The 15744-nt window shown below is 37.2% G+C and overlaps 2 protein-coding genes across 2 annotated transcripts; one reads left to right on the forward strand and one right to left on the reverse strand.

The window, feature by feature from the left end:
- The first annotated feature begins 210 nt into the window (after nt 1-210).
- LOC117618747 (probable aspartyl aminopeptidase) lies at nt 211-8563 on the forward strand. Its single transcript, XM_034348468.1, has 11 exons — nt 211-446; nt 537-627; nt 961-1096; nt 1578-1850; nt 2263-2410; nt 3513-3752; nt 4466-4598; nt 5600-5781; nt 6328-6440; nt 7789-7893; nt 8166-8563. Exons 1-11 carry the CDS (start codon nt 279-281, stop codon nt 8167-8169), a joined length of 1593 nt encoding a protein of 530 aa, XP_034204359.1. The 5' UTR covers nt 211-278; the 3' UTR covers nt 8170-8563.
- A 760-nt stretch (nt 8564-9323) lies between these two features.
- On the reverse strand, nt 9324-15288 carry LOC117618748 (R3H domain-containing protein 2-like). The gene is made up of 5 exons (XM_034348469.1): nt 14639-15288; nt 12351-13056; nt 11052-11421; nt 10021-10418; nt 9324-9721 (listed from the first exon to the last, which is right to left on the reverse strand). Exons 1-4 carry the CDS (start codon nt 14880-14882, stop codon nt 10368-10370), a joined length of 1371 nt encoding a protein of 456 aa, XP_034204360.1. The 5' UTR covers nt 14883-15288; the 3' UTR covers nt 9324-9721; nt 10021-10367.
- Nucleotides 15289-15744: the final 456 nt, after the last annotated feature.

A 15744-nucleotide genomic window follows, 5' to 3' on the forward strand; every position in this document is an offset into this window, starting at 1 on the left:
TTCAAATAAGTTTATATTCAGTCCACATTGCATCCAAATTTGAACTGATCTGTAGATTAGATTAAAGTATCACTTATATAAAAATAAAAAATCTTTTTTATCTGGATGGAATTATTGATTTAAATTTATTTTTTGGTCAAGACTATTTGGATGGGATTGCATTGCAGTTCATTTGCTACAAATTTTAACTCATTTTGAGGTATCCTTATTTTCATGCCTTTTTGTACAAGCTCCAAAACACTCGACAGAGGGTGTCCACAATCCACCAGTTGAAAGAAATGACAGCGATTACTCGGTTGCAGCAACTGCAACTCCTCCACCACCCTCCTCTCACCCTCAGGCGTTCCATTCTCTTTCACAAGCCCAAACAACTCACTCGCTCACGCCCTCGCAGTTTCTCCACCTCTCCAATCCTCTGCTCCAACAATTCTCACAACACCCCCGAGGTTCTCTCTCTCTCTCTCTCTCTCTTAATACTTTAGATATATATGTGAGATGTAATCTGTATGCCAATGTGCTGAATGTGTGTGGTTCAGAGCTCGGCTTCAACGGTGGGAGCAAATGCGTCAATTGTTGGGGATCTACTCGACTACCTCAACGAGTCTTGGACTCATTTTCATGCTACGGGTATTTTAATTAATTTTTGTATATTTGTTAGCTTAGATTTCTGGTTTTTCTGATGAATTTGTTAGTACGCCTCCGTTTGGTTACTGGGAAAATTAGGGGAAGGAAAGGAGAAGAAAAGAACAGTCTAAACTCTGTAGCATCCTTATCTTATGTGTAACTGCTAAGATGTGGACTAGAAAAACCGGTCTTTAAGATTTATGTTCGAGATTCCAATCTTAGCAATGATCGGATTCTCAGCCTGAATAATGCTCATATTTTAAAGAAAGAGGTGCTGAATGAGCTATGGTGTGTGGTCGTAATTTTGTTCTAATTAAGGATTGGTCTTTTTTGCAGCTGAAGCGAAAAGACAACTAATTGCTGCTGGTTTTCATTTGCTGAATGAGAATGATGAGTGGGACCTCAAGCCTGGTGGACGCTACTTCTTTACACGAAACATGTCTTGTTTGGTTGCATTTTCTGTTGGAGAGAAGTGAGTGAAACAATCCTACCAGTTGATAAATTCTCTAAATGGTTGAAAATGGTTTTAGCCTTTATAATTAGCAATTCAATCTGCATTACCCATAACCTCGTTGAGTATGTGACTGGTGATTACAGTTGGTGAAGTGGGTTTGTAAATTGTGTAGCCATCGGTGTTGACTTCTGTATCCTTGTATGGCCCTCATTTTCTTGTAACATAGTTTGTCGATCACGTCGCTCATTGAATTGTCCTTACAATGATATAATCTATGTCCACTGCTTGCTATTTTCTTAATCTCCCTAGGTTAGTACTTTTCCATCATATTTTTTTCTAGTTTATCATGTTATACTTTCTAACTTGTTTACTGCTTCGTATACAACTGAAGTCGCGCTTTTTTTGTTTTTTTTGTTTTTTCTTTGTTATTGTTACATTTAGTTTTCTAGTTCTACATGATTAGCACTTAATTAATCAAAACTTTTTCTTAGTTTTTCAGGTATACTGTTGGTAATGGTTTCCATGTGATTGCTGCACACACAGACAGTCCATGTCTAAAATTAAAACCAAGATCTGCATCATCCAAGTCTGGATACCTAATGATCAATGTGCAGACATATGGAAGTGGTTTATGGCATACTTGGTTTGATAGAGACCTAAGCGTAGCAGGCAGGGTCATATTGAGAGGCAGCAACGGTTCCTTTGTGCATAAGCTTGTCAAAGTGAAGAGACCTCTGTTACGAATACCAACACTGGCCATTCACCTTGACCGGTTAGCAAACGTCTTCTATAATCTGCAGTTTTTTTCAGTTTATTTTATTTTTAACCATCTTTAAGAATATGTGACCACTGTATGTGAATGGTGAAGACCTCATTCATTGAGGATTATAGATGATAGCATCCCTAAACCCTAAAATATTATTGTGTGATAGTCAAAAGGCCTAGAAAGTACATTCCAATATTTCTTTAAGAGGTAAAATTATATCCGTTTTCTTTTTTAAAGGAAGCAATAATTAAAATATACAGTGCAATCAAGCTAAAATTTAGCATGAGGCATATAGTAAAACTCCAGTTCCCGACACTGTTTTCTCCAAGCCAAAGTTTGTGAGTAGTCATGGTGTTGTGATTTATAAGTAGTAGGTGATCCCTCATATTATCTTTTTGTTTTTTGTGTGCTGGTTTAGCACAGTGAACAAGGATGGATTTAAACCAAATGTAGAGACTCAACTAATTCCATTACTGGCATCGAAACTAGAAGAAGCATCTGTGGAGACAAAAGAGAAAAGTACCACAACATCGTCAAAAGCAGCTCATCATCCATTGCTCATGCAGGTATCTGTTTGGTTTTCCAAAATTAGTTGGTAAAAACTTAAAGGTATCTTTCAAAAGTATAGGCTGGGATATCAGATCTTTGTGTGTTTCTGGTATGGTGTGATATGCGAGCTTGCACTTTCCATGATCTTTTGTAATGTGACTATGTTTTGAAAATAAAAAAAGTTTATTCATGTCACTCTAAAATACTAGAAGCATATTGTTTCACAAAATTCAAGAAATGTCTTTTGAACATTATAATAAATAAAAAGTGAAAGGTACTGCATTGTTTGTAAGAGTTGTACATTATCAGTGCTTGTGGGAATACAAACAAAGATGGATCTCAACGCAAGCCTAGGACACAGCTCCTAACCCATACAAAATTGAACTAATGAATAGGGGGGCATGGGAGCCTATCAGAGACGGCGGTGGTTGGTTGACCCAACTTCTCAAGAACCCACAAAGATTTTGTGGGTTAGGAGAGATACATCTTGAGTATTTGAAATTTGCTTCGGCTTTAATTCGGAATTGCCATCGTCATAGCTGGACAAGGACAAGGCTTTCATGTTTGATTGTTGAGTTTTGACCAAGATAAACAACCTAACAGTTTGAGTGGAATTGTTTTGGGCGTTACATCAGCGTAGTGGACCATACAGCAAAGCAAGAAAATTACTATATTCATAATAATGTCACCGGTGTTAGAAATGAGAATGCCTCTTCTATGTATCCTTTTTACGACTTTAAGAGGCCCAAAAATTTGTTGTCATTTTAAGTTAAAGCATTCAATCCATATCATTCTCTAAACTCTACAGAAATGGTAATACCATGAGACTATATAAAAATGGTAGTTCTATAAAGAAACGTAAGTGATGTGATTTTATTACGTTGGATATATTATGTGGGCATTCCCATATCAAATGGTCAGAATGGTCCAGTTTTTATGTTTGACTTATATCACAGATCTATAGTGTTGGACTTGTGCACTTGTGAACTCTTATATCTAGCACTAACTTTAACTTAAAACTCCAACTTCTTCATTTGGTGCACTAATTTGAGTTTTGTGAAGTAGTTTAGGTATCAAATACATTTTCATTGAACTAATACACACAACTATGATTTTCAGGCTCTCTCAGATGAGCTCGAATCTAACATTGACGACATAGTGAGTATTGAGCTGAATGTTTGTGATACACAACCTAGCTGCCTTGGAGGTGGAAACGATGAATTTATTTTTTCAGGAAGGTTAGATAATCTTGCCTCAAGTTATTGCGCGCTAAGGGCTCTCATTGATTCATGTAAATCACCTGGTGATTTATCAAGTGAACAGGCTATACGGATGGTTGCCTTATTTGACAATGAAGAGGTATTTCATTGTTCACAGGTTCTCACAGCATGAAGTTTCCTTTATCCTCATCTTAGTAATTTTCTTGTTATGCTAGATTCAGATTCATGTGTCTCTAAGGATAGTTTCTGTGCCTCACAAATTCTCTATCTTATGAGAATCTAGTTAATCACTTAATCACTTGTGATGAACTCTAAAATTACTTGAAGGATTATACACATAGGGCCAATTACACTTTACCCCGTCCAAGTCTGCACCCTTTGTCAATTCATACCTCATCTTTAACACGTTGCAATGTTAGACCTGAAATTATGATTTCGTTGCCATGTTCCGTTACAAATCTGCCAAATTGGCCGTTAACTGATGATGTGACAAGTACAGACCCCACATTTTCAAAGTGTCAGTCATGAACACAAATGCTACACTATCTGGAAAGCGGATATTTACTTTTTCTCTGTGTGTAGAGGTCCATGTTTTAAGTTATTTTTCACTTTATGTTATTATTTTTTAAATACATGAGTTTGCTATGGAATTTTTAGTTTTTAACGAACATGTTATTAATAAAACCAGTTATCACTGTCTGTCAGATGTCTTTCGATTTGTTAGTTCTTATTTCTACAAGGCACATCCTCTTGCTACTCATTTTGCTTATAAATGATAGTAGTGTTACATGTGCATTATCTCTTGCCTTTTTTACCAGTTCACAGATGTTATCTCTAACTCTTATTGTTTAGGTTGGTTCCGGCTCAATTCAGGGGGCTGGTGCTCCAACTATGTTTCAGGCTATGAGACGTATAATTAGTTGCTTAGCTGACAAATATGTTGGTGAAGATGCTTTTGAGCGTGCAATTCGCAAATCATTTCTTGGTATGATCTGCACCTTAATTTTTTTTTTTTTCCTGCAGGACTTTTTATAATTCTCTTTTTGTCATTATGTTAGATTTTTTTTGTTTAGCTTTATGTATGTTAAATTGTTGAAAAAGGTGTACACACTACAATTCTATCCCCATGTACTATTGTTGGTATTAACAAATGTCATCAACTTTTCCAGTCACATGCCTGAAAATAAATGTACCCCAAGTTAGGGTACATAATTTCATTCTAGGAAGTTTTTGACCTATTATTTAGAACTATACCATGATATACTACAGTTTGGTCCATTTTAATGGAAGAATTTAAAAATAGGATTTGGGTTTGATTGTAAATTGGTTAGTTGGCCTTTAGCAGTATGAATTTCCTATCTTCATAAACCACACATAAATTTGTTTATTTATTGATGGGAAAGGTTTCAAATATTCAATTGAAAAATTTATTTTCAAATCCCACCTTTTCTAAGACAATCAAATTTGTATTTGATTGACATAAGGAATTAATTTTTCTAAAGTCCAGTTCACAATTTACACTAAAAATTCAAATCCAAATCTCTCATTTTAAATCCTTCCATTCAAATGGAAACCCGAGACAGTGAAGCTGGGAATAGTTGAGACAATACATACGTATTGTACATTCTTTTATTTTCTACTTTAATTGAGTTATCCCTGGAAACTGAATTTGTACTCAAAACAGATTCTACCAGAGGTACCAAACTAATGCACATAGGGAAAGGACGAGGACCACATTAATTAAAGTTGGGTTACCACTTTGATGAAAGCCCAAAAGTTCAAGGGCCATTGCTGATGAAACCCCATAAATTTATGAGCAGGCCAAGACATTAGTGTTGGTCCTGACACCAGTACAATTTAACAAACTGCAGAGAAGTTTTGATAGACTGTTATATAGCTCATTTTATTCTTTTGTGACGGGCATATAACTTACTTCGTTCAATTTCTACATTCTGAGTGTGTATTTTGGATGCTTTCTCTTAATAGTGTCAGCAGACATGGCTCATGGTGTACACCCAAATTTCATGGACAAACATGAAGAATACCATCGACCAGAAATGCAAAAGGGACTCGTTATCAAGCATAATGCAAACCAGCGCTATGCTACTAGTGGAGTTACATCTTTTCTTTTCAAAGAAATTGGCAAAATCCACAACCTTCCAACTCAGGTATTCACTATTGGCCAACCCAGTTTGGTTACCCCTTTAACAATCTTGCATTAAATAAGTCAGGTATTCACTGTTAGTGAGTAATTTCTTTCTTTTCGTTTATTACTAGCCGCCGCCGCCGCCCCCCCCCCCCCCCAAAAAAAAGATTACTTTCTAAAAGTATATTCAAATGTTGCTGACCTATTACAGCAAAAATTGAAATCCATATTGCAAAGAAACTCTGAAGGTCACTAGTGACTTTCTTTTCTATATTAAAAACCCCACTCCTCCTCCCTTTAATTTAGTGTCTCCTTTGTGGATGAGATACTATAGAACGACCTCGATGATGAGGAATGTCACTCTAAGGATAAATCAGTCCTGTTTTGGAAGTCATTTAAAGCATTTCGGGATGAGGTCAACAAGTGGCAGCAAATGACTATATTTGAGCTCATCACTTTTTTACCTAAATAAAGAATATTGAGTGGTTGATTCTTTTTCTACAATCTCTACCTCAGATAACTGTAATTTAGCTCATCACTTTTTACCTATTTGATTATTTCTGATTAGGAATTTGTGGTGAGAAATGATATGGGATGCGGATCTACCATAGGTCCCATACTAGCTTCAGGGGCTGGTATTCGTACTGTTGATTGTGGCATCCCTCAACTTTCTATGCACAGGTATCACAATAAATTGATGTGTCACATTAAAATAGATCTCGAATATTTTTAAACCAACTGCTATTTTTGTGTTTCATTTTTCATTTTTATTTTTGGTATAAATATTTTCATTTTGTAATTTTTGTGATCTCACTCTGGACTGGACTTCATTTATTTCTATGATACTGTCATGTAATCTGCCACATCATGTGGTGGTTGGCGACTCTAGTATTATTGATCATAATAATTGGCTTTAAGAAATAATTGGATTATATTTCTTAATGGGCGGATACCACTGGGTGGGGAGTAACAACTATCTATGTGTAGGAAAGGTTTTGGTGACTAGTATTATTGATCACGATATTTTGTGATGAGTAGACACTACCATTGGGTGGGAGTTAGTACATTCAGTCTTGCATCTGGGGTTGGGTTAAATTATTAACAAGCTAACTATAGTGAGCCTTTCCTCCAAACAAAATGAAATTGAGCCACTAAACTAGTAAAGTGAATAAATATTATTGATTAACTATCGTCATAAGAATGATTAAATCTTTAAGCATTTTGATATTTTCCACCAAGATAGGTTAAAGTATTTGAGCGCTCCTTTATATGTAACTGATATTTTTCAATAAAAGATACGTTAATATTAAATGTCTGAATTTTAAAATTTCAGATAATCCTTATGGATGTATACATAGAGGAGTAATAATTATTTCTTTCTAGAGAATACAACATTTTAGTGTTAGTAGCTGCGCACACACAAACTCCTAGTCCTGCGTTAGAAGGATATGCCGCCAACTGAATACACCTTTTAGAGTCTTTCATCTCTAAATATACTAGGAGAAAAGCTGTCAAGGCCATGCAATTTTTGGGTTAATTTGTCTACTTATTCTGGATCTTATTTTTTATTTTTTATTTTTTCCAATTTCTGCTTTTCATGCTATTGGTTTTCTAGTGGCAGGTAACCTTGTTCACTGCATTAAGTATTTAGTTCTATTTTTTGTGGCTGTTATTCTGATGAGCTGAAAATTTGTTTTACGATGAGACGATGTCAGGAAGAAGACAGGATATTGTTTGAGTAAAAAGAGAGGAAAATGATAAAGAAAGCATTTCCATGTTGTGATATTGTGATTCTGTTGATTTCATTTTAAGAAGAGTCAATTGATCTTGTGAGAGAATCAATTGGCTTAATTCTTCCTGTCAGAACCGCTTTTTGGGAAAAGAAAAAGAAAAGAAACATTAAAAATAATAAATAAAAAGGATTGCCATCATTTTTGGTTACTCTCTGATAAAATGCTGTTCTCTCCAACCTGGTATGTTGAAATGAATCATCACTGCTGCCTTTCTTTACTTCCATCGTTAACTGCAGTGTTAGAGAGATATGTGGGAAGGAAGATATAGACATTGCTTACAAGCACTTCAAGGCATTCTACCAAGCTTTCTCAAGCATAGACAAGAAGCTGAATGTAGATTCGTAAGTTGCCTTTGTAGCCTTGTCTGAATTTATTATTTATTATGCGTGTGTATGAGTGAGTGTGTGTGTGTGTGTGTGTGTGTGTGTGTGTGTGAGAGAGAGAGAGAGAGAGAGAGAGAGAGAGAGAGAGAGATTTTAAATAATTCCTTACATTCAAGAATCTTATTATTCATCACATAGTTTTTCCCTGCAATAGGAAAATTTGTTCAAGGCTGGATTTTGGCAAGAACAATGAACCTTTTTTTTTTTTTTTTTTTTTTTCCGGTTGAAAGGTAACAAGAACTTCGTTGACGCGAAAGTCTAGCAAGACAGTTGGGGCACATGGAGGTTGTGTCTGTTCAATTACAGTTTACTGGAACTGATGGAATCTGAGGAGGAAGCAGAACTAACATCAATGTCAGGACTACCTCTTAGCTTTGTGTCGGCCTTGGAGAGTTTTTGCTTCAGCTCAGATAACAAAGCCTGATTCTCCTGGTTGAGCACTTGAGCTTTCTTCCTTAGCATTTCATTTTGTCGGATTATATAACAGTTTTGCAAATGTATCTGCGAGTTCAGCTTCTCCATACCAAATTGTTGGATTAAATGAAATAATGTTGTTGGAGAAACAGAGTGAGGAACTTAATTTCAATTGGATATATAAATACTACATCTTCCCATATAGGGAACAAAACAAGCACCCAGGAAACTATACCGACTTGAAAACAAGAAACACCCATCTGCAAAGCCCCTTTGTCTACCATTTTCATGTTTTGGAAATTGAAAGGGTACCTTTGATAAAGTTGTTGGTGTTTTTCACGTAGAAGAGTTGAGCATTGCACGTGAGGATGACTTGTTAATAGGAAGTTCCTTGAGGGACAAGGAGGAGAAAAATGTGAGATTTGCGAACAATAGAAGACATGGTCTAAGACAACAAAACAAAGACGCATGACAATGATGCAGCCTCAACACCATGCTTATGCACGTGTTGCGGAGTGGCTACCTGAGGAAAGAATTATGGTACGGACCCATTTGGCGAGCTGAATCATATGGCTTCCTAGTCAAATGTATAGTGGCCTAAAAACTACCTGAATTGGATTATTTAATAATATATTTTTGTTAATCCGACCCCTTAATTATTTGTACTAAAATTCGAGTAACTGGTTATGTTTAAACTACAAATTAATGCACTACAAGCTTTGGAAAAAAGTATTGTAAAAGCATCATTTGTGACTCTTTAGAGGGCAGTGAGCTTTCGACCAAAAAAGAGAGCAGTGAATTTGCATACGGGAAATAAAGCAACCTTCTTTGACTTTTGACAAACATCTTACAAGCCCCTGTAGCTACACCCCAATAGTGAATTCTGACCTACTTTCTCGGGCGCATCTAGTGTCCGAACCCGAAATACTTGTCCGGAAAAGAACACCACACCAAAATGAAAAAAAAATTGGCAGTCAACCAAATACTTTTTAGATTCATGCGACATCATTGGATGCAGCCTGAAAAAAATAACATGTCTAGATTGCAGAATTTAACGACTCATACACCTGGCGAGGGTTTTAGAATTGCTACAACAGATAATTATCGCATTCAAATAAAACAAAGGTGGTCATAAAAATAAATAAATGCAGACCAAAGTGTTTATATGATACATGATGCAGAATGACCTTTTTTTTAATTTTTTCTGCAGATTGTTCTAGTAAAGCTTCAGAAGTAAACTATCAGATCTTTTGTCAGAACAACCTGGATGCAGACCAAAGCTCCCAAAAGCATACAAATAGCTTTATCTTCCTATTCGCACTCCCTCTGGCTCTTTGTTGTGCTGCTTACTCTCTAAACAAACTACCAAAGCCTGCAAAACAAAATCCAAAGCGATTTGTTCATACTTCTATTTAATGAATATATATACACAAAAGTCTATCCAAGGAGAAGTTGGAAACTGGCATATCAACTGCAAGATCAGATCATCCTACACTGTCCCCTACAGCGCATCTCATCGTCGATGCAAGTACTCAAGGCTTTTCATAAGATGATGCAAGTGTTCAAGTTGGATCTTCAATAAAAAACCATTCTGGGTGGTGGATGAACACGTGTGAATTTGTGTTTGTGTGTCCATATATAAATGCACTCATGCGTGTCCTGAGAACATACCTTCATCCAAGCAGAGCACATACTTTCCCAGCTCTGTTTAAATTCTTCTAGATCATCATCTTCGTCATCATAAGGGGTAAACAAAGCTCTCAAAAGAGCTGATTTAGATATATTTCCAAACACGTAGAGCTTCTTCATCATTCATCATGGATGGGAGAAGCTTCCATTGCAACCAAGGAAGGGGGGAATGGATGATGCAGTTGTCCATAGAATTGATCCATCCACTCAAGCCCACCTTGGTTCTCTATGCCTGCACTCCTGCCAACTGAAATATGTGCGGCTCTCACAGCCCATCACACTTTATGCTCGACTCTGAGCAGGCAGGGTGCAGGCACGGCCCCTGCCCCTCACCGGGGCCGGGCTAACCCAAAACTTGCATCAGGTTGCTGTTGATGAGACTGTAGAAAAACAAGCATCATATTACAAGCAGTCAAAATATGTGGAACCTGCTACTTAAGAAGCATTTTACGAATAAGTAAAAACTCTGCACAATTTTTTATTCATCAACAGGGTTTTTTATATTAGAATCACTGCACTGAAATTGCAATTTTATATGCATATCTGTTGTTCTACTTTAGATGATTCTTTTCCAAGATTAGCAGGAGGAGAAAAAAAAATATTTAAAATTAAAAGAAAACGTCATCAGTTTTATGCCAAAGGTTATTCAAGGGAAGCAATGAAAAAAACATCTTTTTCTTTTCGTACACTAGAATTTTAGGAGAAAATAAAAATAAAAATTGATGATAAGGCTGAGGCTACTTCGATGGCTGATAATAAGCAAGGTGGTATTAAAAAAATCATAATATGGACTGAAATTCGAGGTAAAGACCACAAAAGGAATCCATTAGCACTATACATTAAAGTTCAAAACATTTATAAGAAAAAAAGGATATGGTCCCCCTTCCTCAAGAAAAAGTGATCAGAAGTCTCACATTCCGCGTTTAAAAAAAAAAAAAAGGAGATAACATCTTCAACAACAAATTAACAAGATTACTAAAACACTAGAGAAGATAGCTGTTAAATCGCCACACCTGTGAAAAAGGTTGGTGAATGTGTTCATGAGGATGGAGAAAGGGCATTCCAGGGCGCTGACAAGGATACTGGGATGAATGCAGATATATGCCAGATGTAGATCGCGCACCAACATGATTCGCATTAAATGGTGTGATTATATTCTCTGGATGACCATAACCAATTCCTGCAGGGACTGATGGTGCAACCCAAGGCCCAGGTAAGTGTTGTGGAAGAGGCCGAGGCTGATGTTCAGTAGAAATCTGAGGCCTATGAGCAGCACCAAGTTGAGGAAATTCGGTGTTGTAGTTCAATGCAGGTGTATACATAGGCTGGATGGTATACGGTCCACCAGTGAATCCAAACCCAGGATCGAATCTTTGCATGTACCTGAAAAAATATTTTATTACCGGATTCATTCTTGTCCTGATCCACCAGACCATAAAACTTTAGCTAACTATAAAATAACAAAATTAAGTACACTTGGAGCTATACAACAATGCATGCTCCAGAACAATTTTCTAGTCTGGGCTACATGGAAAACTTGATAGACAACAACATTCTACCCTTAAGTTCTTATTTTGTTGGCTTCTATCAAATTATAGCATTCATTATCATTATGGCTGGTGATGGATAAAAAAAGTAGAGAGGGGAAAATATCAGAAAGCATATTTAGAAGTTTGAAACATGTAGTGGCAGATTGTCCACAAACACCAGAGGTCACCCTATGGATGAAAGGACAGACTCCAATATTGACAACAATAACAATGTTCATAAGGAACCAATTTTTCCACGAATGGATAAGATAATCTCATTATCTTTTTTTAAAAACAAGAAAATCATGTCAAAAGAAAAGAAAGGTGGTAGCTTAAGTAAACAGCAAAACTTAACTGGACCACCTGACCACAATAAAAATTATGAAACAAGAGTTTGCCTCCAAAGACAAAAAAATAATGGTCACCATATGGATGAAAGGACAGGCTTCAATACCGACAACAATTACAATGTTGGTAAAAAATTATTTTTTGCATGGATAAGATTATCATATTATCTTATTTTCTTTTGTTTACCACAAAGACAAAGAGAAAACCATGTCAAACGAAGAGAAAGGCATTAGCTTAAGTAAATAGAAAAACTGAATGGGGCCATCCAACTGCGAAAACAATTATGAGATGAGATCTTGACTCCAAACAATTTTCTTAGATTAAACAGACATCTTCCCAAGGAAAAAAAATTAACAATGTTCCTGCCATGACCCCTTCCAAAGAGACAACTGGGAGAGGTGAAAAAAAAGCTGATACAGACAATGTATACCATACCTGTCATAGCTCCGGTCATAATCAGGGTCCTTCCGATCAATCTCACGATCCCTAAATATAGCTACCCTATTATTTGGTTTGTACCGCCCAACTGGCTCCTTCTCTGGCCTACTTCTAGCTGTTCTACTGCTACTTGTTGAGGACTCAATTAAACCCCTACCAGAATGTAAATCAGAAACACTTGACTTATCTTCCACCTTTGGCATCACCAAGGGAACATGTTGTGGAGTATCCTGCATTCTTGGTTCACTTTCTGATTTCCCACTTGAACTGCCACTCATATTAATACTTGAATTAAATATTCGTGCGCGAGCCCTGTTATACTCTTCTTTCCGTTCTTCAACAGTTTTGGAACTGTTTGCTTTTGCCGAATTTGAATTTGCATTGTTGGCAGTCTGTGACCGTTTCTGTGGCCTCTGTTTTATTGCAACCTTAGTAACACCACCATCTTCTGATGGTAAACTAACAGGTATGTCTGCAAGGCGAATCTGAGGGAGTCGACACTCAGAAGTTTTACGGACAATAATTCTGGAACCAGAGCCATCAGGTAAATTATTATCTAATAAAACCATTGACTGAAGTGAATAATGCTGAGCCACACGGTGTGCAGCCAATCGTAAATAAGAAGTGGGCAACTGCTGAAACTCTAGCTGCTGCTGAATAGGATCACGGATAAACTTCTCAACATCTTGCTCCATCCGTAAAACTGCACAAGAAGATATCTATGAAGTTCATTATTATGAAGAGATAAATCCAAACAAGACAGCACATCCTGACTGCATGAACCAAACATATTATGACAACAACTATGATAAAATAGCAATGAATGAGGAGGATGATGAGGATGATGAGAAGTATAAAGAGAAAAAAAGGGGCCAATTATTATCACAACGTCTACTAGGTCAATCTTTTTCATTTCTTGTAAAATAGTGTATCACATTCAGGCTTTACTCTGCATCTTGTGCTTAATCATGATTTAAAAGTATCAAGGAACATTTTCCATCCATAGTTTAGTACAAGAAAGTGTAGTTGTACTGTTAGACAAACATATAGCAGGAGAATCTCGAGAGCCAGGAGGGAGGGGTGATCTTTAGATGAGTACATACTAATATTTTACATTGAGAACTCCATGAAAGAGTGATGTCGTACATATGGGCTTCTAAGATAATTGTTTCTAAAGATACCAAGAAATAAGGTTTACATCTAGTTCATCAACCACACTGTTAGAAGTTCCAACCTCACATTTTTTTACAGGTGAGTGCAAGATTTTATTTCTATCACAACAACAAACCATCCTTCAACCCTGAACATACACCCATTTCTCCCTTTATTCCACATAAATTCATGTCAAATACTGCAATGCAATTTGATAATGTATAACAGGTAATCACACTCTTTCACCGTCAACAGGGACGGACCCAACCATAGGCTGACCTGGGCTATAGCCCAGGTGGCTTTTATTATTTTTCAGCCCAAAGTCACATGTAGCCCATTGTACAGCCTACCCCACTTCATGCATCAGCCCTTTAACATGTACAATTTTCTTGGTGGGTCATATTTTATTGGTGGAATGTTACCAAAAAAAAAATTATTTTATTGGTGGAATCTTAAAAATTTCTTTCCTCAATTTGTTGTTACTGAAATTTGGGGATTTTTTTAAGGTTCATGAAGTATAAATTAGGGATTTTCAATTCAGTGTTATGAATTATCAATTAGGGATTTGCAATTAGGTTTTGTACTGTCAAAGCTACTACACCCTACAGAATCTAAAAATAGAAAACTGAAGGAACTCCTGAGTCTGTTTTGATGCGCATGTACATTAAAACATCCAAAAATAATGAAGGAGAGTCATTTAGTCACGAACTGGAAGAGATGTTATATCATGTGATCTTCATTTTTCTTACTTTCCGGAGGTAATAAAGCCCTCTAACGAAATCAGCTCAAAATTTGAATGGAAGTGTTCATCCAGTAGCTTATTACTTTTGCATGTGTCTTGATTTCTGTTATTCATTCATGAATAATGCACCCCATAAAAGGGCATACCTTCCAATAGAGAACATTTGAAGGTCAACGAAAATGACATAATAAACCAGTTGCACACAACCCATCCAAAGACAAACATACTAAACCAAATTAACCTAATTTTGATTCAGTTTCCGCTTCACTTTTGAACAAGCTTAAGAATAATCTGACGGTCAAAACATGAAAGTGACTTTTTTGGTCGGTGTAGGCAATTATAGGAACAAAAACACATATCTCAAACTACCTAATACTTATGTGAAGCTTACTTGACAGGCGCTCTCTAGGGTTTTGCAAGGCCTCGCGAAGGAATTGGTCGACTTGATTGAGGGCATCCTCGGAAAACTTATCAGAAGCATCAGAAGCCGAGGAAACCAAAGGCGAGACATCGTTGAGGTCTTGGGGCTTGGAGTCTTTGTTGGAGGAAAGCATAAGGCGGTTCATGGCCTCGTCCAAACCGGCGACCTCCCATGACTCTGGGGCTCCGAGATCCTCCACCACAGAGCCCTCCATAGCCAAACGATCCCTCCTCCCTCTTTCTCTCTCTGTCCCAATATACGTACGAATACGCAATCGAAAGCAAAGGGCAAAAGTCGAGGCTAGGGTTTGAGGATAGTTGGCGAACAATTCATCAAAGGACGTATGTGTCCTCTGAGACTGAAACCCCAACGAGATTTTGGGGTTTGGATTTCATGTGAATTTGGGGGTTATTCTAGGGTTTCGGGATGAGAACGAAGAGAGAGAAAAAAATCAGACAGAAAGAGAATGAATGGGATTTAAAGAGGAAGAGAGATAGGGTTTGAGTTTGACGATGGATGGCGTGTTTTTGCGGGTGGGTGGGATGTTCTTTCTCACGTACCACGTGGCCTTTTCCCTTGTTTTTTTTCGTTTTTTTTTTTTTTTTTTTTCTCTACAAATTATATGAATTCGTTTAGCTAGCCACTTTTGGAGTGACTACTCCAATATTAGAGCATTTTCAGCAAAGGGCCCAAGGGGAGGGCTGAGGGGAGCAAACCCAAAATGGTATTTTCAGCAGCAAAGATCTGCCAAGGTAAGGAGTGGGGCCCAATAAACTGAGTTAGTCCGAGCTCCAACCCGAGGGCAAGAGATGACATCAGCGTTGGAGTTTAAATTTTTTTAATGTTGGCGCATGCAATGAACGCGCCACGTAAAAAAAAAATTTGACGCGCCCGCTATAGTCCCCCAACCGCTCTCTTCCACGTGGCGCGCTTGTGAGCTCTCCGATCCAATTTTTCTAGCAATCCAACAGCAGCCATTTTTCCCCGAATAAAAAAAATCAAAACCGCACCCCCCAACGGCTCTCTTCCACATGGCTTCTTCTGGACTCTCCGATCTCCTTTTTCCATAAATCCAA

Source organism: Prunus dulcis, chromosome 2 (genome assembly GCF_902201215.1).
Source record: "Prunus dulcis chromosome 2, ALMONDv2, whole genome shotgun sequence".
Classification (NCBI taxonomy): Eukaryota; Viridiplantae; Streptophyta; class Magnoliopsida; order Rosales; family Rosaceae; genus Prunus; species Prunus dulcis.

Excerpts from the sequence above, each read along its gene's own strand:
- LOC117618747 (XM_034348468.1), top strand. The coding sequence starts at position 279 with ATGACAGCGATTACTCGGTTGCAGCAACTGCAACTCCTCCACCACCCT. Across the intron at positions 628-960 it reads GACTCATTTTCATGCTACGG|CTGAAGCGAAAAGACAACTA; the intron begins GTATTTTAATTA and ends TCTTTTTTGCAG. Across the intron at positions 3,753-4,465 it reads CCTTATTTGACAATGAAGAG|GTTGGTTCCGGCTCAATTCA; the intron begins GTATTTCATTGT and ends CTTATTGTTTAG.
- LOC117618748 (XM_034348469.1), bottom strand. The coding sequence starts at position 14,882 with ATGGAGGGCTCTGTGGTGGAGGATCTCGGAGCCCCAGAGTCATGGGAG. Across the intron at positions 13,057-14,638 it reads CCCTAGAGAGCGCCTGTCAA|TTTTACGGATGGAGCAAGAT; the intron begins GTAAGCTTCACA and ends CTTCTTGTGCAG. Across the intron at positions 11,422-12,350 it reads TATGACCGGAGCTATGACAG|GTACATGCAAAGATTCGATC; the intron begins GTATGGTATACA and ends ATATTTTTTCAG.